This window comes from Sparus aurata, chromosome 16 (genome assembly GCF_900880675.1).
Source record: "Sparus aurata chromosome 16, fSpaAur1.1, whole genome shotgun sequence".
Lineage (NCBI taxonomy): Eukaryota > Metazoa > Chordata > Actinopteri > Spariformes > Sparidae > Sparus > Sparus aurata.
Window position 1 is genome coordinate 17,708,461 of NC_044202.1, and position 21,774 is coordinate 17,730,234.

At 43.2% G+C, this 21,774-nt stretch overlaps 1 protein-coding gene across 9 annotated transcripts in view; it reads right to left on the bottom strand.

The window, feature by feature from the left end:
- Window positions 1-584: 584 nt before the first annotated feature.
- Window positions 585-21,774, bottom strand: part of LOC115566198 (AT-rich interactive domain-containing protein 1B-like) — a 188,056-nt gene continuing 166,866 nt past the window's right edge. For 5 of the 9 annotated variants that reach the window (XM_030391955.1, XM_030391949.1, XM_030391956.1 and 2 more), the window contains 11 exons: window positions 19,391-19,588; window positions 18,625-18,840; window positions 17,121-17,343; window positions 9,431-9,572; window positions 7,839-8,008; window positions 6,827-6,959; window positions 6,594-6,713; window positions 6,407-6,482; window positions 4,289-5,027; window positions 3,874-4,004; window positions 585-3,782 (listed from right to left, as the gene is read on the bottom strand). In XM_030391955.1, coding sequence (XP_030247815.1) covers window positions 1,971-3,782; window positions 3,874-4,004; window positions 4,289-5,027; window positions 6,407-6,482; window positions 6,594-6,713; window positions 6,827-6,959; window positions 7,839-8,008; window positions 9,431-9,572; window positions 17,121-17,343; window positions 18,625-18,840; window positions 19,391-19,588 — 3,960 coding nt within the window. In that variant the 3' untranslated portion in view covers window positions 585-1,970. The remainder of the gene's footprint in view (window positions 3,783-3,873; window positions 4,005-4,288; window positions 5,028-6,406; window positions 6,483-6,593; window positions 6,714-6,826; window positions 6,960-7,838; window positions 8,009-9,430; window positions 9,573-17,120; window positions 17,344-18,624; window positions 18,841-19,390; window positions 19,589-21,774) is intronic. The other 4 variants (XM_030391954.1, XM_030391951.1, XM_030391957.1 and 1 more) reach the window with 3 other exon arrangements.

The window sequence follows — 21,774 nt, forward strand, 5'->3', positions numbered from 1 at the left end:
TGTAAACGCAAGCCGTGCCACCGTTATCAGCATCTCGAATGTTATTGCAAATCGCTGGGGAAAGAGCTTGTGCCTCGTCCTCACATCGACTCTTTCCTCCTCAATGGTTTGTGACCCGAAACAGCCGCGCATTACAGATGGTTCACTATTCAGGAAGGACTGACATTTCCAGAAAACCTCACGTCACCTCTTCCTCTTACTATTTCCAGACAGGCAGCAATGCAATAATCATCGTCAGCATCACTGTTAGCTATCATCGACAGAAAAATAAACTGTTTTATATGACACAGTGATATAACTGACCTTTTTACGTCTTTGTGGTCATTAAAAAAATGCATGGATGGGAAACAGTTTTGATACACATAAATACTTCTGAGGGTAATGCCTGAATATTTGCCATCTTTATTTTTCAGCTGCAATAATTGCACTAAAACGAACACTGTGATGGAAAATGATCTGGTACTCTTACCATGTGCCCTGTAGAGCATTTCTGTCACTGTATAATTTCACTCTAAGAGGCCGTGTGAGTCACCTGTGGCTGTGATCAAGTTATCTTAAATACACTCAATAAAAGGCAGTCCATGTCAGCAGTTGATGTTTGTTTTATTGGCCTAAGATTGTCTGGACATAATGCAACGTCTCCGGTGCGTAAAGATGTTCATCGTACATTTATTTGTGACATGTGCAGCACAGAGTATAAATGTGTATACTGAATAAAAGAGAGACATGGGAGTCATACGAAAAAAGGCAAAGTTTACAATGAGCTTCTCAGGACATTTTGAAGGTTTCTTTTCACACGTTTCTTTTGGAGCATTATCTAGGTTCAAAAATATGCCCATTGACATGAATGGAGGACAGTAACGAACAGAAATGTGTTCAGTTTTTCTTATGTGACCTCGCCCAGACATCCTCTCACCCTGGCACTTCCACGTTTGATTACCAAAGCGATTGTTTTCTCAGCTATAATACAATGCATACAGGTTTTTTTTTTTTTTACATTGAAACATCAGTTACATCTGCCATGTTCAAATATTTGACCCCTTTAACAAAATATGTATAACAATAACAAATTTTACCAACAATAAAAGCATTTGTTATAATAGTCAGAAAGTCCCGCCTCTCGCTATGCTTGATTGAGACTGAAAGAATCATGTGCGTCCATTGTACAACGGTTTATATACACAGTGATGAAAAAATACAGACATAACACAAGTGCTTATAGGAAACACAAAGTTCATCTGTGAAAGTCGTTGAGGCTATGATTGATAAATTAGACACTTCTTCTGACAGATGCTCCTCTCTCGTGTTGATTGGCTGGTGCAATGCTGCCTCCTCATGGCCTAAAGCACACACTGCAGGTGTCTTTTTTTTTTTCTTCTTTTACATCTGGTTCTCAAAAAGGGACAACTTGCTCTAGTCCTATTGCACAATTTATCTTCCAGCGATGGAGACATATACATTTCAATTTTAAAAAGTCAGTGTTTTTTTGTTTTTTTTCCTCCACGAGCGTTGGCAAAAAAGTTCAAACTACTGTACAGTGTCACATTTTAAATAAATACTCTCCATTAACAAAATGTTGATGAGTATATTAGCATTTATAAAACTGAAAAACATCTCCACGACTCATTGACTCGAAAGGAACCACGTAATTCAGCACCAAAATCTGGTGGCAGCTTTGGCTGAAAAAAGTAAACAAACGAAAGACAAAACAAAATGCCGAAACGAAAAATATCAAACGTAGCAATCCAACACCAGCAGGTATTAAATATTTGTATTAAAATGAGCTTTCAAATCCCAAACCCGCTTTTTTAACAGGGCCCAGAAGCTATACATATATAGAGATATTTTTTTATGTGGATACTTCTTTAAAAAAAACAAACATTTTCTGTCATTTTGATAAATAAAAATAGAAAACACAGAAATATCTTATCCTCCTAACGTCTGCTGTGTGAGTCCTGCTTCTCCTCTTGTCATGATTTCCCCAAGTGAAAGAGAACTTGGCAAATAATCGCAACCACTCCGGTGTTGAGCACCGAGGAAATGGAGATGTCTAATAATCTGCTTTCATACAGCACGAACTCTGTCTTGTTCTCCTCCACTTTAGCCATAGCCAGCAGGCCTTTAGCTGCTCTGCACATCATGTTTATGCTAGGCGGCTCCACATGGGGCACCCCCATGTGGAGCAGGCTGTGAGTGTTCTGCTGGTACTGCGCCATGCTGACACCATCCTCCAAGAAGCCGACCAAGTTACCCACGCTGCCCTTCTGCATGGCTATGGCACGTGCCGCCGTGGGGTCGCCTTGTGCCAGGTGGGAGAGGACAGCCACTGCCATCTCCCTGTACACCTGGGTCTTCCTCTGACCCACATAGCGCACCAAGACAGTGAAGAGCTTCTCCTGCCGGCTGAAAGGCGGTGTCGCTAGCAGGAGGTCGACGTTGTCGCCCAGGATGCTCAGCTTGCAGAGGCACTCCAGAACAAGCCTCTGCGGAGTGAGCTGGGAGTGGGGGGCTGCCGACGGGAAGGGGTCCTGGGCTTCAGCTGAGGGGCACACCATCCAGTGGAGAAGGCCGTCCAAGATGGGGAGGCAGATTGTGTCGGAATAGGTGGAGAGATCCAGCTGACCCGAAATGTTGGCGAGAGTGACCATGGCGTTCTCCCTGAGCAGACTCAGACACTCCCACCACCACTCCTCTTTGCTACTCGACAGGCCCCGCTCCTGCTGCTCGTCCCTCTGGTAGCTCGGGGGCGACCTGTTCCTTTCCGGGTGCTGGTGGTGCAGCAGGAGCAGCCTTCCCAGGAGAAGAACCAGAGCAGGGTGGCGTGACATGTCTAAGTCGTTCCCCGGGATAAAAGACAGACTCCGGACGATGTTGGAGATGCATACACACCGCTTGGCGAGTGAGTCCTGCCAGGCGGCGGTGGTGGAGAGCGGAGCCTCGTCCAGGCAGCGAGGCTCATCCTCCAGGAGGGTGATGTGGTCCTGCTCTCCATCTGAATGCACCCTGAAGGGGTAGGACGGCAAGGAGCGTGCCGGGTGGGCGTAAGAGAGGGCATCAACTCGTGCACACAGAACATCATCGATAGTAGCAGTGATATGTTTGAGTGGTTGTTTCTTCTCATCCTCCACCTTGTTCTCCTCTTTGTTTTCTTTACATGTCATTTCCTCTGCCCCAACAGGTGATTCGCTCCGGGGTTCAAACTGTGTTTGAATGTGTGCGGTGGAGTCGCCTCCACCAGCCTGCCAGTGGAGCAACCCGCTGGTGAACTCAGTGACGTAACCTAAGTGCTCTGTCATGTCTTCAATCAGGTCCTCTTTGTGGACGATCTTGATGGGGAGCTTATCGTATTTACTGGCTTGTTTAGGTTTAGGCTCGAGCTGTGTGACAGGCTGCTCAACACACTCCTTTTTACTCTCCTCTTCTTCTTCTTTTGCCTCTTTCTCTTTGTCCTCTTCTGCCTCCTCCTTCTTTACGCTCACCTCAGACTCCTCTTTCTCACCGTTCACTTCTGCTGACTCCGGCTCTGCGGTGGCTGGTGGAGCTTCCTCCATGATGCTTCCCGCTTGCTCCAGCTGCGTCTCTGCTGCTGGGGTGGACTCGGATTCAGGTTGGACAGCAGAATCTTTTTCTTGGTCAGGGATGGCTTCTTCTGTCTGGTTAGGAGCAGGGTCCAAAAGGCTTTTGTGAGCTATGGTTCCCACTTCGAACTCCTCCAGGATGCCGAAGATCTCAATCAAGAAACGGCGGAAGTACTCCACGATCAGCTCGAGGAATCCAGGCAACTGGTCAGATGGAGAGAAATTAAAAAAATAAATGTCACAGCATGCTCGAGTGGCCTAAAAAGTCAGTCGGCAGTCATGAAATTGGTTTTACCTGTGAGAGGCTAAAGGAGGCCACTGTGCTGTCATCGTACAGCAGGATGTTGATGGTGTCTAGAGCCCACGTGCTCTCTGCCAGGAGGCCAGACTTCAGAGACATCATCACGCGCCAGGCCTCAGGCGTTCCTGGGATTAAAACCATGGGATTTTTGGAACCAGGAAAGAAAAAAAATTGTGATCAGACATTATCTAAATGATAAAAGGGGCATTGAACAGAGCAAATCAGTGTAAATCCTTTCACGAAATGTACCTCATGTTGAGTTAGTCTACCTGCATATTAGGTCTAGCTCTACATCTAAAGTAAAGATGAAATGGTGTTTCAATTGTATGAGAATACTGTAAATCCACAACCTTTCAGTGCTTCAGAGTGCCCAATTCAGAACTCTAATCAGTGACATAATGGGACTCACCGGTGTCCTTGGAGTTGAGCTTCCGTCGGGGCTTCAGAATCGGCATGCTGGCCTCCACCGATCCTGGCGGATAGTTGAGGTCCCGCCTCAGATTAGGAGGAAACTGACCAATGGGTCCACTGCCCTGTGAGCCCATCATGGTCATCCCCGGCTTGGGCATCTTCATGGGTGACATAAACGCTGCTTTGCTGGGTGACATCCTAGAGTCCATGGAGCGCTGGAAAGCCCCTGGGCTGGGTGCTCTGGGCAGGTGGTTGGCCATGGATGGAGAGTTGGAATAAGAAGATGGCTGGCGTGACGACAGGGTCGCCATCCCACCTGATGACGACATGTAGGGAGACTGTCGGTGCCACTGCTCCTGCCCGGGCCTTCCGTCCATGTCATCCCTACCAATTGGGCCATACGGTGGCATTTGTGATGGCGGCCCCTGTCTGTTGGGGTAGGGATAGCCGAGGTCTGTCCTGGACGGCCACATATTGGGGCCATCGGCAGCGTGGTTAGGAGTGGGGCCCCCGCCCATCATACTGTGCTGGCTCTGACCTGAGGGCGCCATGCGGTCTCGAGGGTAGGGGAAGGGGAACTGTCCCTGGATGGGTCTGTGTTCAGGGCCTGAGTACCCACCGCCGTAGTGGTTGTACATGTCCGGCTGCTGGTTGGCGTACTGCATGGCATACATGTCGCTCTCGTGTCTCTTGGGTGGAGGGCCATACATGCCGTCCATGGGCCGTTTGTAGCCCTGCTGAAGAAAAGTTAGTGATTATTGTTTATTGTCAGCCATGATAGATTCATTCTTATCATTCTACTGCTTATATAGTTATACTACTAATAAAGGGGCACTATGTGGTTTTGGAGAAGAAATTCAAACTTAGAATTTACAATATTAATGAGGAAATAGTACAAACTCAGAAATATTTATTTTTTTCCATCACTAAATAAACAGGCTGTTCTCAGAGGACAATAAGGTCCCTAGAACACTGTTTGAAGCTGGAAAGGTGGCAGGGTCCGCCAAATATAAAGAAAGTAAAACAGTATGAAATTGTGTTGTCCTTTAAGGTCAGATTGTTTAATCAGTTTATATTCAGAGTTTGTTTTTTTTTCGTTTGATTAGGCATTAAAAACCCCCCCCAGATCTTTCTCTTCTGATTAAATGTCTTCCCCAAAACTATATAGTGCTCCTTTAATAATAATAGCCATTAAGTTATTTGTGTAGCAACTTTTGGCAAAGGTGCAGCCTAAAGTATTTAAACTGTAGTAGGAATACAAATGAAGCAACAGCATTAAGATGGATTTTACATCAATCATCAATAATTAATATTTACTTTTAATTTAATATAATAATAATAAATCAATCACAAACTTCTCTCAAATACATTTGTTTTTGATTTCAGATTCAAACTGCAGAAGTATTGGTCGGGGTTGCAAGATCAATTGATCCAGTTGTCAGACATTTACTTTGAGCAAAAGAGCAAATAAATGGCTGCCAGTACCCTGCTACACCTACATGGCTCAAAAATGAATGCCTTGTGAGGACAGGTTTCGAGTCCCATGTGTAAATCTGTCTTTTATTTTTTTAATCCATGTATATAATGCATTTGCAATGTTTGTGCAGGTTTTTATGTGTGCGGGGGCATTAACAGATCAGTAGGAAAGAGATAGAGATAGATCCCTATGCGAGGCCTTAAAATGAGTTTTTAATTTGTGATTTGGTTTCTGTTCTGAATGTTTCTAATATGGTTCAATCATTTTAAGAGGAACTGTTTTTAACATTAGATTACAGGTACTGGTTTAATCTTATAACACTGTCTATCTTCATGTAAGCGCTGATCCGTGCATTACCATAATACCCATCGCACACAGCTGACAAACCACTGTTAGATCTATTTATGAACATGGTTCTACTTAAATTAAAAAAAAAAAAAAAGTCTTTGTGTAAATGATCAAAACATTTGTTCCATCGTAATAAAATGGCAAATAAGAAAAATGTATATAGTGCAGTACACTATATGTAGGTTGAAATGTGATCTTATGATGTTTTGTGGGCAGTCTCACACCATGTTCCTTTGATATCTGACCTTCAACTCAAAAGTACCGACTACATACAAGTGCGCTCTCTCTCACCTGTTGCTGCGGGTACATCCCAGATGGATGCATCCCGTACGGCATGCCGGGATACTGCTGACCGTAGCCATCGTGTCTGAAACACAACAGTGAAGACATGTGATGTTGCTACTGATTTGACTTGATTTGAAGTGTACTCTACTACACACACACACACACAAACGTAAAAACACACTATGGTGCTGACCTCTGCTGTGAAGGGTATCTACTGGGAGAGTACATGCTGCCCTCACTGTTAGAAGGTCCCATGTTGTTCTGACTCCCAGGAGGACCCATGTTCCCCTCCATCCCCATGACATGGTCCGGTCTGAGGATTAGACAACAGGAGAATCGTCATGCCCGTAAAAAGCAAGACCAAGCAATTAATAAAAACACCTCATGTATCCCCGCTTTAGGGATGTATGGTGATTCTGTGCCTACCTTCTGTCATAGCCTGGCCCGTATGGATACTGTGAACGTTGGCTCATGCTCAAGGCTGATGGGGGTCGGCCATACATTTCCTGCATGCCTCCACTGGGCATCTGGCCTGGTATGTAGGGATCAGCTCCTGCCACTGTGAAAGAGGAAAGGAAAATAGGGGAATCTCAGATTACTTTACCTGAACGATATTTTAACAGGCATCAACAAGGTAAAACAGAGGCTTGAAGTCATTCTTTTTAAATGCATAGACTGTTTTTTTTCTGCTCACCACCAGGTGGCAGCCTTCCTCTATAAATATTCACCACTTCCCTTGATTAAGCCTATTGTTCTGAGGCTGCAACTGTTGTTATGCAGCTAACATCCACCATATTATTCATTCAGACTCCATTCTACCTCAGCCTTCAGAGGAGCCGCTATCCTTTCTAGAACTACCCGCTTGTTCTGAAAAGCTAAACCACATGAGTTGGTCAAAACAGGTGCTTCTCAGCAGGACGGGAAGGATGAAAGGTTGAACACGAGGAGGATGAAAAGGACGAACAAAGTTAGGATGAGACGAGGGCTAAGATACAAGAACATCAGACGAGCTGGTGTGTTTCTCGATAAAGGGCTGCGCGCTATAACAAACAATTCTCATCTCCTTTCATAGTTCTAGTGGTAAAACACACACGCACACACATACACACATCTGTCCTGATCTAACACGACATGATGACTAGACAATCAATTAGACTGAGGAGACAGACGGAAGAACAATGGCGTTGGGATACATGAGTCATTTTCACAAAGAGCCATTTAAGTTTGAATTAAGGTAAAGATAAAGTTTTGAATTGAAGTATCTTCTTCGAAAAGCTACGCACAGTTGAGTCAAATAGTTTTTTTTTCTGTGTTAGTTGCAACACAGCAAAAAACCAACACTTTATTCAGTCTCAGGATATTCTGTGGAACTGGGGGATCAGGTCTAGGTTTTTGTAGTGTCTGGATGAAGGGGCGTCACAGCGTGCGCCTCACTCACTCTTCCTCATCCCGGCAAAGGGGTCCTTGGTGTCGTACTGCATCCTCATCATCATGTCAGGCATGCTGAGGCCCTGCTGGTAAGGAGCCGAGGGGGGCAGGGAGGTGGCACGCTTCTGGAAGGCCGGGTCGCTCACCTCCGAGAAGGGGTCCTGTACACTCACACTGCTCCTGGACAAGACAAGGAGGGAGGGAGGGAGGGAAGAAAAGGGGGAAGCTGTGTGAGAGAGCTGAAGTCCATGGATTGCATACAGCGATAATATGGATATAATCTGTGCTGTGCGGGAGTTCTGTTTAAATTTCAGTTTTATTTTTCATTTTAGTCGTTTTCTAAGTATTTTAAAGATGGATGTTTACTCTTGATGCAAAAAATCTCTGATGAAATGTATACGAATGTGATAGTCGCACTAGCAGCGAGAGAGGAGGCAGCCTGCTTCATTAACAACGTTTAGGTCAAAGTAAAGAAACAGGAAGATGTGGTTAAAAATTGTTCACAGTAAACGTACTCCTCATGTGAAATGACACCTGTCAGAGTGATCTTACACTAAGGACGTATTATTACAGAAGACCTGTACGGAGCACTATATGATCTAGCTGGTTTAAGGTGTAATATGTAAGAATCATCCACATGGCCAGGGCTTGCTGGTTAGCATGGTAACTTCAGTAGATATCTCTGCAACAGAATACACAGACATCACAATGTTGCAGCTGTTAATTCTTCACGTTGTTGATAGTTTCCTTCAATTTTTTGTACATTTTCAACAAAATGTTACATATTGCACTTTCAATTAAAGCGACATTTGTATGACCTTTATATCCTGTTACATAATCGATAATAATGCATCACAATTTTATAAACTGACAATATAGTTGGAGTAAGTAAGTAAGTACTATATAATGAGTGCGTGTATTTATCTACTTGTTTCGACGACTGTTATTGTTGATATTTTTTATTCGCATAATGCACATACATAAGGGTGCTGCCAACATGTGCTCGAAAAGACACTGCATAAAGAGGTTGGAGGCAGAGGTTAAACAACACTTGTTAGATAAGTACACAACTGAAATCACAAAGAAAGCAAAATAAAGAAAAGCTCCCACACTTCAAACAACAAGAAGTCAGCAGAGAAGGACATTTTTTTTTTACAAAAAAGTAAAAGCCTTGAGGCACCATATAAAGAGCAAGAAAATGTAAAAAGGATTTGGTCTTCAATCTCACATAAAGCACTTAAATTCTTGTTCTAACGGGAGTATAAGTGATGTTAACAGCACATAGAGATATTTGACCTTTAATAAAACCCTGCTCCTCTAGACTATAGTTGTTTCTATGAGACAATATTTACAATTCAAGTTTATACATCGAATCAACAGACAGTCCTCATTTTACATCAGGGACGTTCTGTGCTGAAAATATATCTTGTATTAAAAAAGATGAAGTCAATGAAGCATAGTCAATGAAGACGAACTGAAAGAGAAATAAACGGAATTAATATAAATAGTAATAGCAATACCAGTGATAGCAGTAGTAAAAGCAGCAGAATAACTCAGAGCAGTACTACTGGGTGTGAGTAGTGCAGTCTGTCTGTGTGGTACCTGTTGGGGGGCAGTGGTGTGACCTGTCCCAGGGGGGTGGTGGCAGGTGTGGGGGGTTTCAGATCCCCTGCCGCCTCCGCTGTGGAGCTGCTGCCGGAGGACTGGGGCGTCTGTGGGCCTTGGAGGGAGCCGCCTGAATTAGCTGGAAGACATAAGAATCCGTATTATTATCGTAGCTCGATGATTCAAGACACTCGCAGTTCTAAAAGACGGTAACACATTCAGACTGCAGGGCTCCGCCGCATGTCTTCAGATACCATCTTAAAGCTGGTTCGAGTTAGAGCAACCATAGTGGGCTTTTGGCTGCGGCAAGGTGCTGTATTAGAGAGATAACTTTGGACTTAAGGCCAAAGCACTAACAGTGGCGCCCTACATGAGAAGTGAGCTGGAGCAAACGGCCTACACGGGGGCAGAGAGGCAGGTACAGAGGAACTGCTAACCAGCAGAGGAGGAGGAGGAGGAGGAGGAGGAGGGAGAGAAGGAGAGGACACTGAGGTGAGAAGGGAAGGATTTCTCGGAGGGAATAGCCCACTTGGGGGGGGGCGGGTCGCAGCACAGCTCTTAATTTGGAAGCCGTTTGAAGATGGTTTAACTTGCTTTTTTTTTTTTAGGTGTGCCATGGACTTGATGAGGGTTCACGTGGAGGGCTAAGCTTGAGGGGACAGATGCATTTGAGAGAAAGGTAGTGCATATCCACCATATTTGGTAAAATCAAGTTCTGCAAGCAGGCCAATACATCCCTTGAGAGCGAGGAGAAAGCATGTGCTTGTGACATCCTTCTTAAAAAAAAAATAAATAATACATCCCCCTCACACAGAGACTCAAACTGGGGTTAAAATTGGGTTTCACATTTCTGTGAATTTCTCAAATCAGATGACTGGAAAAATCACAAGAGGAAGCCGAGCTACAGACAGAACCCCCAACCAGATAAAAACCAAGGGATACAAATTCCCAGAAGCAGGTTTCATGGAAAACACAGCCTGTTCCGGCTAAAAGATGACAAAGACGGAGCGGGAGAGAATATGAAAGTATCCTAATGAGCATTTAGCGTAAGAAGACTTTTTCTCTGGAGCAGCCTCAGTGGCCTTTCCCTGCACCGCACGTTTCCACAGGAAAAAAAAAAAAAAAAAAAGGAGAAAGACTTAAGCTTTAAAGATTCATGCTAATTCTGAATTATTCAATGATACCCCCTGCCACTACATCACAGGAGACGGAGAGAGAAAGAGAGAGACGGAGAGAGATGGTTATCCCATGACGATGAGCAGAGGTAGGAGAGAGGGCAGCGAAGGGGCAGGGCGCATTAAGGATTCTTCACTTCCTGGGATATCCCCCGCTTCAGAGACAAACATGAACGCGCACCACACATTCACGCCAAGGCGAGCGCAAACAATAGCGGGGTTAGCCGAGGTTAAGGCGCTTGCCATTCCTCAAGAGCAGGCGGCCAGACGGATACATAATACCGAGCAGGCGGGGTAAGAAGATGGAGGAGAGCGTGAACTCGGAGTGCCCTCTGCTCCACATTTAGAGGAAGACAAGAATGACAGAGGAGGCGATGAGGGGAAAAAAAAGTGCGTATGTATGTGTGTGTGTGTGTCAGTGTGTGACATAATCCAGAGGGGTGGTGGTGGTGGTGGGGGGGGACGGGGGGAGGAAAAAAAAAAAAAAAACAAGTCAGTCAGCCGAGCCATTTTTGTGAATGAAAGGTGACGGCGAGGTCGAGTTTGTTTACGTTCTACATTCCAGTCCTCATTAATCACTCCCTACACGCCACCACCACCACCACCACCACCACCACCACAACTACTACTACACACACACTCTCCACCCCACCAACCCCCACCAGCCCGCTGGACAAGCTCCCTCAGTGACATCATTGGGCTGTCAGTCTATATATAGGCTGGCAGGGTGTCAGTAGGGCAGTTTGGAGCAGGAAAGCACAGACAGTGGATCAACACAGAGGTATAACGAGCAAATGGATGCAATTTCTTTCTGGGTATTCAGAATAAGTTCAGAGTTGGGGTGTGTTAGTGTTTAGGACAAATGTATCCATGCCGGAACTACAATGATGTCCATTTTTCAAGTCATTTTGTCCACAGTGCGTTGTCTTAAAATGCCATTTGTTTTCATTATCATGGCTGCGTGTATTCATTTCACTTAAATGTTTGGCACGCCATCTGTGTCAAATGTTTTAATTACAAGCTCTGGCGCCCTTTTTTAAACCACATGTAAAGAATCTTGGGATAACATTTGACAGCGGGCTCAGATTCGATAAACAGATTAGGTCTGCTGTCAGCACAAGTTTTTTTCAGCTGCGTCTCCTGGCCAAAGTGAAGCCTTTTTTAAGTCGGCAGGACCTCGAGAAGGCGATCCATGCCTTCATAAGTTCAAGACTGGACTATTGTAATGCACTTTATGTCGGCCTCAGCCAGTCTTTAATTTCGCGTCTCCAACTTGTCCAGAACGCTGCTGCACGATTTTTAACAGGCACGTCCAGGCGTGAACACATTACCCCTGTGCTGTCGTCACTCCACTGGCTTCCAGTTCGTTTTAGAATTGATTTTAAACTTTTATTGTTTGCTTTTTATGCCATTAATGGCCTGGCTCCCTCCTACCTGTCAGAGATTTTAACTGTCCGTGATCATGGCAGGGCCCTCCGTTCTTCCGGCCAGCTCCTGTTAGAGGTCCCAAGGTCAAGACTTAAACAGTGGGGCGATCGTTCTTTTGCTGTCACAGCTCCCAGGCTGTGGAACAGACTGCCCCCTGACATTCGCACCACTACTGACCTCAGCCTTTTTAAATCAAAGCTGAAGACACACTTTTTTAGATTGGCATTTAACTCTGACTAGGGTAGTCCTGCTTTTAGGTGTACTTATTTTGCCTGTTTTTTATTTTTTATGCAGTTTTAGAGGGCCTTTAACACCCTGCAGCACTAGTAGCACTTTCTTGTGTTTTCTTGCAGCACTGTAGCACTTTCTTGTGTTTTATGTGTTGTTTTTATGTATTATTTTATTGCTTTGATGTAAAGCACTTTGGGTACCGTCTGGATATTGTAAAGGGCTATACAAATAAAATTTGATTGATTGATTGATTGATAAATGTAATGTAATCACATAACCAATCACGACACACTTTGATTGACAGCCTCTTCATTTGCAAGGAAATGTTCAAGTTAAGTCTGTACTGTTCCCAGTGTCTCTCCATGTGCAGTTCATCCCTGCGTTAGTTTAGTTGGTGTTAAGGCCAGTGTTGTGTTGCTCCTTCATGTTCTTCACATGTTGGTTTGTCTGTTTTCCCCCTCACAGCAGGCCTGTGTCTGCTGTGCTCCCATGCCAGCTCCCCGATCCTCATGTGTTCCCCGTGTTCCTGATTTGTTCCTTGGGGTTTTCTAGTTTGGTCCTTAGTGTCTGTATTACTTTGGTATTTTCCTTTGCCAGGCTTTTTGTCGTCAGTTTTTGTTGCCTGCATTCGGGTCCTGCTTTGATTTGTGACAACAGGGAAGTTAACACATATTCAAATGAATACGAAGGCAAATAAAAAAAGAGGAAAATTAAAGCACAAATATTCATAACGTCACACTTTATGGATTAAATAAAGCCTACACTTCATTTAAATTTTCAAATAAACTTTTGGTGTGTTTAATGGGATGGCAATCTTTTTATGAAGCTATTTCTCTATTAATTCATTTATCTTTTTTTAATCTCAGTCCCCCACACATCAAGTATGTGATGTACGTGTGTGATGTACCAAGATTTAACGTAAACCATCTCACCAAATTAAAAGATTTTGTAATTAGTGGAAGAAAAATTACGGTGCATCACAACTTGTGTCGAAGGTCTGGCCATCATGTCTGCTGGTAATGATAACACTGTTCTGGTCAAAGTAACGGCTACTGTCTGTCGACAAGGTGACGCTGCTACACTTGAGCCAGACAGAGCTAGAGACGAGCATTCAGACAATCATACAGGTTGTAAACGAGTCGCCAGATTACCTCTACCACTTTATTTGGAGGTGAAACTGAAAGCGAGCGCACCTGAAATGTCAGTAATAATTACAGTTGAAGGTTTTCCTCTGATTTAAAGGTTATAGCTTCACAGGAATAGATCTCTCTTCCTCTTGGGATATCTCACCGTAAATGAAATTTGATTTTAAAAGTAGACAATTTATCATAAAATGAAGTTTACCCCGATTTCTTTTCTTTATTCTTTTATATTCACTCAATTATGTGCTAATTATTCTAGTCGAGCAACAAAATTCCTTTTTAAACTACTCTCTCTTTGAGGTGGGAATCACTAAAGCATGCGAACAATACAAAATAATCACATCTATAATAATAATATTTACAACGCCCGATGCACAGGTCACAGTGATTCCTTCACAGCTGGAGTAAGTGCGTTGGCTCAAAGCTGAACCAGGCAGTCGATCTGTAAACCGTGATGGAAGTTTACAGCCAATGGTTTGGCTAATAATTTAACAGTTTGCTTTGAAAGTTTATGTTGCCTGGGGGGGTTATTAAAAATCTGTCTGATCATCTGCATGCTTGTTTTTCTTTAAAGCGCTCTCTGTGTTCTCCAGATCTCTGGAGTTAACTTGAGAACAATCACGGGAATGATGGCCAAAACTACTGAAACACGTTCAGGTAATAACCAACATGCATTACACTTCAAAATAAGTATGTTCTGAAGCCACTACAGCACATGTGGAACACTTTGCAGAGAGAGCTAAACACTAATAATATCCACGTCTCCATGTGTACATATTGACGGACAGTCACAATCATCACAGTCCTCGACAGTATGCTGTCGGCCATGATTTCCGACCCTCTCTACTGATGTCTTTGCCACAGATGTAAATGCAGATGTCACTCAAGTGTCACCGTTCCTACTTAAAACACTAGGACCTAGCCATCCATGAGCCGTCCTTCAGAGTAAGTCACTTAGATCTTTCCCTTTTACCTTCATGATGCAAAATCAGAAGGAACTGGGCCTGCTCAGCATTTCTATACATGCCACAGAGCATGATTGGATGGTAATTGCTTAATTGTACCGTGCAGTGCACCTGTGTGGGCGCATCTCTGTTTGTTATGTCTCGACTCATTTATTCAGATCTTTCCCTCAATTCTTCGCCCGTCTCTTCCTCTGATTTTGTAGATGTGAGCAAAACAAAATTCTATCAAATGGATGTGGTTAGAGCCTCTTGAATAGATGAGAGAGGGCTGCATTATGAGTTATAAAGTGTCATGAGCAAAAGAGAATTCATTCATACGTGTCTGTATACATTTGCGTGTGTGTGTGGCTCATGTGCGCCTACATGTATGTGTGTGTATACTCAAATGAAGGCGGGTGCTCCTTTCCACCCACGAGCAAAAGCAATCTGCAGCGTCTCCGGCAGGTGAAGTGCTCTGATGTTCTATTTAAAAGCCGGGGTCACTTTTCTCATCTCCGCTGCAAATTAGAGACGTGACCTTACAGCTCCGTATCGCCGGCGCTCTCTTTCTCTCTCCTCTTCTGATCCTCACGTCATAATCGTGCACAGAGAGACACGCGGTGCGAGCAGGCGATACACACAAACACAAAAAAAAAGCACCAAAACAATATTACTTAACCTCGGATGCACTGTAATCAAATCATGGCGGAGTCCCGGGTTTGAGGTACGATTGGTGATCGTAACGTGGCTCACCTTCATTAAACTGAGAATCACCTCATCATAGCAGTGTTAATGTTCACTCGTCTCTCGTGGGTTTTTTAGGTTTGTGTATCTGTGTGGCAATCTCGTATGCTATTTTTAATGATGATCATGCACTCACTGGCTGGCTGTGGTTATAAGTTGTTAGAGGGCTTAGTTTAGCCGAATGACAGAAAAACACACATCTAGCTGTGTATGTCACGAAGATCTTGCTGAGATCTGTTTCTCAGTTGCATCTGGTTGAAAAGTAAAACTGAAAAAACTCTATACACCGGTAATTACAGTGGTGGAAGAAGTAGTTAGATCTTTTACTTATTTTATATTAATTTCATGCAGGGGTGCCCAAACTTTTTCCCTTGAAGGGCCAAAACTGAAACTTAAATGTGGAATAATGTAAAACGTAAAAAGTGCAAAAATGCAAAACAGTACTAGAATCCCAAGTTCCCTTTATTTACTGCTGGAAACATTGGGTGGGCCAAACTTATTTTACAGCCCTGATTTTATAGCCTTGAATGCAACAATAATGATGTCGACTGGTGGGATTTCCTTGAAACGTCTCAGACTGTACTAATCTCAACCAGACAACACAGACAAATACAGTTTATTACATTGAGCAGAACATGTTAAACTGCAGATACACTGCATATAATACCTCTTGCAAATGCCAGAGATGTACAACCTGTGATAGAGATTTACTTCATATGCTCTGGAATTTTGGAAATACATAACTAGAATGACTTCTGATACTATTATAACCCAAATCTTTTCTGACCCCAGGGATCTGGATTTTTGGAGACATTCAAGGTCTTGAAATGAGCTTAAAACACTTAATATTACTCACAGGCACAGGTAGGAAAAAGTCTATTCTACAAAACTGGAAATTTGAGTTTCCTCCTTCACTGAGGCAACGATTAAAGAAATTAACATCCGATAGTACGCCTGAAAAGATCTTGTTTAGGGTCGCAACAACCCCTTGACTGGTGAGACCTGCCCTGTCTTCCCCGCATTGTCTACTTAATGTTGTAAATTGAAGTTTGGCTTAATTAAGAACATCCTATATATGTAATATAGTGCCTCATTATTTACAATGTTTGCTTACAAAGTGTAACAGAGTAGTATAAAATGGAAATAATCAAATAAAGTACAGTACTGGAATAAATATATTTAGTAACTTTCCACCACTGGAGGTAAGTGAAGAGATATGATGTTGATTGGGTGAACTGACCTGTAACTGTAATCGGAGTACAGTGCTTTCTTTTTTTTTTTTTTACTTGACACATTTTGTTGTTAGATTTGCATTTCTTTATGAGTTATCTAATCTTAATATCAGTGTGAAGTTTAAATTATTTGGGAAAAAAGGACATGAGACATGACATCAGGTAATTACCCTCCCACGACACCTCCTCCTTCCTTTACATGTTTCTTAAAATATCTGAAAAAATGTGGAAGTGTCTGGAAGTGAAAGTCTGTTGTCTGTGATTTAATGCGCTCTCCGGCTGCGATAATATTTGACATTTTTGGCTTGTAATGAATCATGTAATTTCATGTTTAGATAGTGTTACCCGGTTTGGCAAGTTTGGGCTAATTCATTTAATGTGCACAGCAGCTGATACAACAAAGCGACGAATAATAACATTACCCTTTTATTTCTTTGCTAAATCAATGTTTTTCCTACCTACACCGAGGAACAAATTTACACAACCTGTTAATTTATCTCTCCTATGAATCTGCACCACTGTGCAGCTGATATTCCTGCCGTTCCTCCAAGATGCTAGCATGGCAGCTACCTTCACTCAAAGGTTTTCTGACTCAGCTGCAAAGCCTTTATTGTGGCGGCGTCGCCTGCTACATTGCCATGAATACAGATCGCTGTTTCTCTGATGATTTCTGACACCTGTAGTTTGATCAGCAGCACCTGTTGTTTGGCTGCCAACAGATGGGAGAGTGGAGTGGTGGAGGAAAAAAAAAAAAAAAACCCCAGTGAAACTGCTCTGTTATCGGGCCTTACCAGGTGAGGGTGGCTGGATCTTGACCTGCTTCCTGCTGTCCCCTCCAGCTATGCTGCTGCTGCTGCTGCTGCTGTCCGCCGGCGGCTCCTCTCCCCTCTCCATCTTGCACTCATAGGCAAACAGATACTGGATGTACTGCTTCTTGAGCGAGCTGGCCGAGCTGCTGGACGTGCCCACGTTCAGGTTGGTCGACAGCTCGCGCCACTTCTTGTTTTTGTTTACCTGAGCGGTGGAGGACAAGACATTACTGAGTCAAATGAGTAGTGTAGCGTATATCATCCTTTATTTGTCATCATGCACTCCGGTGGTATGAGCCACTCACTTGTCATTGTGCGTACAGGACGGTAGACCACAGCCTGCTGAATTTGTTCCAAATAATCAATTCCATGGCTGGCCACTTAATGTTTGTGTATTTACTATGACCACAGAGCTGTAGAGCCTCACTCGTGAGTAGTGCACATCATTTTCACATAGCTATTTATTATCTGACACCATAAAACATACTACATTATATTTCCTTAAGTATGTGCACAACTTTGACTACAAGGGGCTGATTTTCACAGTTTCTCAGTTCAAGTTTTGGGAAATCCTTATATTAAAAGAAAAAAAATATATTTGAGGCAATAGAGGGCATGCTCTGGCACAACATCCTGCTTTTAGAAGTGGGGGAAACACCAAACTGGGAGCCAAACAAACTGTTATCTGCTTAAAATAAAGGTAGTTGGACTCAACAGTGATCTGAGGATCACCCAGTGGTCTGTGGAAACTGCTAGAAACTGGGTTTCCTGACATTTTCATGTACCTGATATCTCTGGTTTCCTGTTATACTGCTGTGGCATCATGGCTACACACATGATCTATCGGTACTTTAGTTTGGGGAAAGTTGTGTCTAGCCCATTATGCAATGATTTTCAAGATTTCAAGACAGAGCCCTGACTTCAACCTCACCCATCCAACTGTATAAGACGACCGACCGCGAGCTGGACCTTAATGCCCAACACAGTGGTCGATCTCATTGACGCTATCGTGGCTGAAGGAGACCAGATCCCTGCAGGTTCCAAAGAAAGCTTCCCTAGAGGAGTGGAGGCTGTTATAGCAGCATAAAGATAACATGGCCACATCATGAATGCCCTCTTCCTGGCTTCTTTAGGCTTCCCGTTAAATCTCGCAAACATCAGCATTTACTTTAACCTTTACATGTTTTACATTTTTATCACATGCAGTTTGACACACGTTAAGTTCTGTCAGAACTCAAGTGTTGTGACATTTTCAGGTATGTGGCCTCTCCGAAATTTATTTCATGAATCTCATTCTCTTGAGTACATCTCTCAACATTTACAAGCACACCATATGCCACACTGCTTCCATGCATTCAGTGCACCCTGCCGGAGTATGTTAAATAACTGGTGTGCACGGGCAGAAGTTTACTGCATGTGTTGAACAGTCTGTCATCTCTCACATTATCCCAACACATCAACGTCAGGCATGTTCCCTGTGCTTTACCATGGCGAGGCCTCCGATCTCGCGGACAGCTATGTAGAGCTTCCAGAGGTCCAGCGGCTTCTTGCCCACAGCGGGAAGCTGGGCGACGGGTGTGCCCCTCTCCTCCATGAAGTTCAGGTATCGCTCCACCCAGCCCCGCCTCTCTGGCTCCACGCCCAGCTCAAACAGGCGCGTGATTCGCTCCCCGCTGATGGAGGAGGAGTTAGGGTTGGCTTTCTGGAGAGCGATGGGAAAATAAAAAGAGAAGGATTGGCTTGTGGTACTAAGTATATACTACATATTCTCTTCTATAGTCTTTTTATTTGCTGTATCCTACTGCAGTTTTCTGCTACAACAGCCCGCTCTCCCCGTGGGGATCATTAAAGTTTCATCCCATATTTACACATTCTGAAGTAGGCCCTCCGTTAAATGACCAAGCAAAAATAAACACTTCTTTAGAGCATTTTGTTCAGTGTTCAGCCTTGTGTTTAGTTCATTCACAGCGCACGCATACGACTCAAGTTCACACTGGTGGACAAAGTTTAATCCCAAACCGCCGTGTCTGGCTCCTTTCCAGACTTTTCTGAAGAATACTTTTGATCAAGTAATTACAGAATAATCCCTCACTCACGCAATCAATCAAACGAACAGCTTGTAGTGACATGATTGTCCATAAAGGGAAATTCAGCCGGTCTCTGGTCTCTGTGTCCACGTATTGTTAATGTGACTTATTCAGTGAATGCACACATCCATTCAAACAATAGTGTCTGATATTTCTAGCTCTTACGGGACTCGAGGGGGTCTTGAGGGGCCACGGGGGGCTGCTGATGCTGTCGCTGTCGTCTCCATGGTAGGAGGAGAGGCTGGCTGGGCTGGGTGAGAGGGGGGAGGGCACGGGCAGGGCACCGCCTGGCGTGGCCGGCTGGGACACACACTGCTGGGAGCCACTGCTGCTGTTATTGTTGCTGTAGCCCTCCTGTAGCTGCTGGGGAGAGAGAGAGGCAGAGAAAGCGGGGGAAGAATTTAATTTTCCTTGTATAAAAGCATCCATCACTGTTGGGTTCATTCAACAACCTCTTTGGTGTCAGTGTGATGTGACACAAGAGTGAGCTTAAAGCTAGACAACCAAAAATGAGTCAACGTGTGTGTGTGTGTGTGTGTGTGTGTGTGTGTGTGGACTCGGAGGTGGAAAGTACATCAAGTACTGTATTTTATGTACGAGTTTGAGGTATTTCCATTCCACTTGAATGTTTCCTTTTTAACTTAAATTGTACATCACCGCATTTGGAAAGTAAATATTGTACTTTTTACCCAATAGCATTTATTTTACCACTATGGTAAGTAAACATCTTATTTTGAATAGTTTCAATCTGAACCAGATTATAAAATGTGATGCTTTATTAAAGATGTAAACAGATTTAAATAATATTTTATACTCTTATATATCCTTAAGCTCCTTCAGCGATACACCCCAAGTGTACGAAGGAGAGGTATCACAGGTCCTTCCTTCCTGCTGCTGTCTGACTCTACAAACAGCGCCGCTCCCAGTAGACCTCACTGTGCACCGTGCAATAACAAACTCTACACATAACCCATTTCTCATTTTGTTTTGAACCAACTGGGCAATTTTCACACCCATATTTATTATTCATCAGTAACAATACACTGCCCACACTGCCCAAGTAGAAGTCAAATCTGTGCCACCTCAACCAGCTACAATTTCTAAATTATGCTTACATCTTCAAGCATCGGTTATAATATATATATAATTCTACTTTAGAAGGGGCACATTTCACTGATAATACTTCTGCATGATTACAAAAACAAATATGAATGCAGGACTTTGGCTGTAATTGTGGCACTGCTATTTTTACTCAAGTAACTGGATGCTACTCCTCCTACTGTTGTATGGCCATCAATGGTGGTGGAATACTAACATAATTTGCTTAAGTTAAAGTAGCAATATTGCAGCAAACAAATATTTTACAAGTAAAAAAAATAATTGGTTCAGAACTTTAAATTAAGTATAATCATTAAAATACACACGTATCAAAAGCAAAAGTGTCCCATTTCAGAATAAAGGCTATTATTGGATTCTAAATATTGATTTATTAATTATTGTGTATCACTTGTTGTGGCTGCTAATGGTGGAGCTAATTTGAAGTAATTCTTGGGTAGCTTAATACATACGAATCCATGTAAAATTCTAAGTTAATCATATTTTGTAGTACCCTGAATCGATAAAGCGTCCTCTAACTAAAAAGTAATGAATAAACATAGTGAAGTAAAAAGTACATTTAAAATGTCATGGCGTAGAAGTTTTAAGTGTAACAGAATTGAATTACTCAAGCAAAGTCCATCAACACTGCTTGAGTAAATGCACATGGTTACTTTTCACCACTGAAACAGCCCGGTGGCCAAAGCACATTACAGAAAGTATGAGTGTGTGTGAAAGATTTTTCATGCCTCACTGTTGTTCCGATACTGAAAAAGGTATCAGAAATGCCCGTCATACTGCCTAGAATGCTGGATCGAGTAACAACGAGTAGACGACTCTATGCACCGGTCTGACACCTCCTCCTTTTTAATTCAAAACAGAACCCTTATACCTCCCAGCAGCGTCCTGTACACCTGTATGTAACTTAATAGATAACCAGCCAATATTCATCAACTGCGATCGACTTGTGCAACTTCAAGCGCATCCATAACATCCATACAGCTGTTATAAACAAATATAATATATATATAACGCGCTTGAATGAGATGGGTACTCAGTATAAGCCAATACAAAAAACTGTAAGCATGGCGTAAGTATTTGGAAGGCAAAACTGGTATCACCACATCTCCGCTTATTGTTATTTTGTGTCTTAGTCTACATTCATAACTGCATGTGTTTGCATGCAAGAGATCTGAAATGCATGCAGATCTGTGTGTTGCTCTGTCTGTGTTTATGTGTGAATCTTCATACAGGCTCCAATTTGTGCAAATCACTCCACGTTAGCTCACATCAGTATGTGTGTGTGTGTGTGAGTCTATATCTATTATGTGTGTGTGTGTTTGTGTGAGTCTATATCTAGTGTGTGTGTGTGTGTGTTTGTGAGAGAGAGGGAGAGAGACTGCGAAAGAGGGAACAACAGCTTGACAAGTGCTTCTGGTCTGTGTACAGAATGC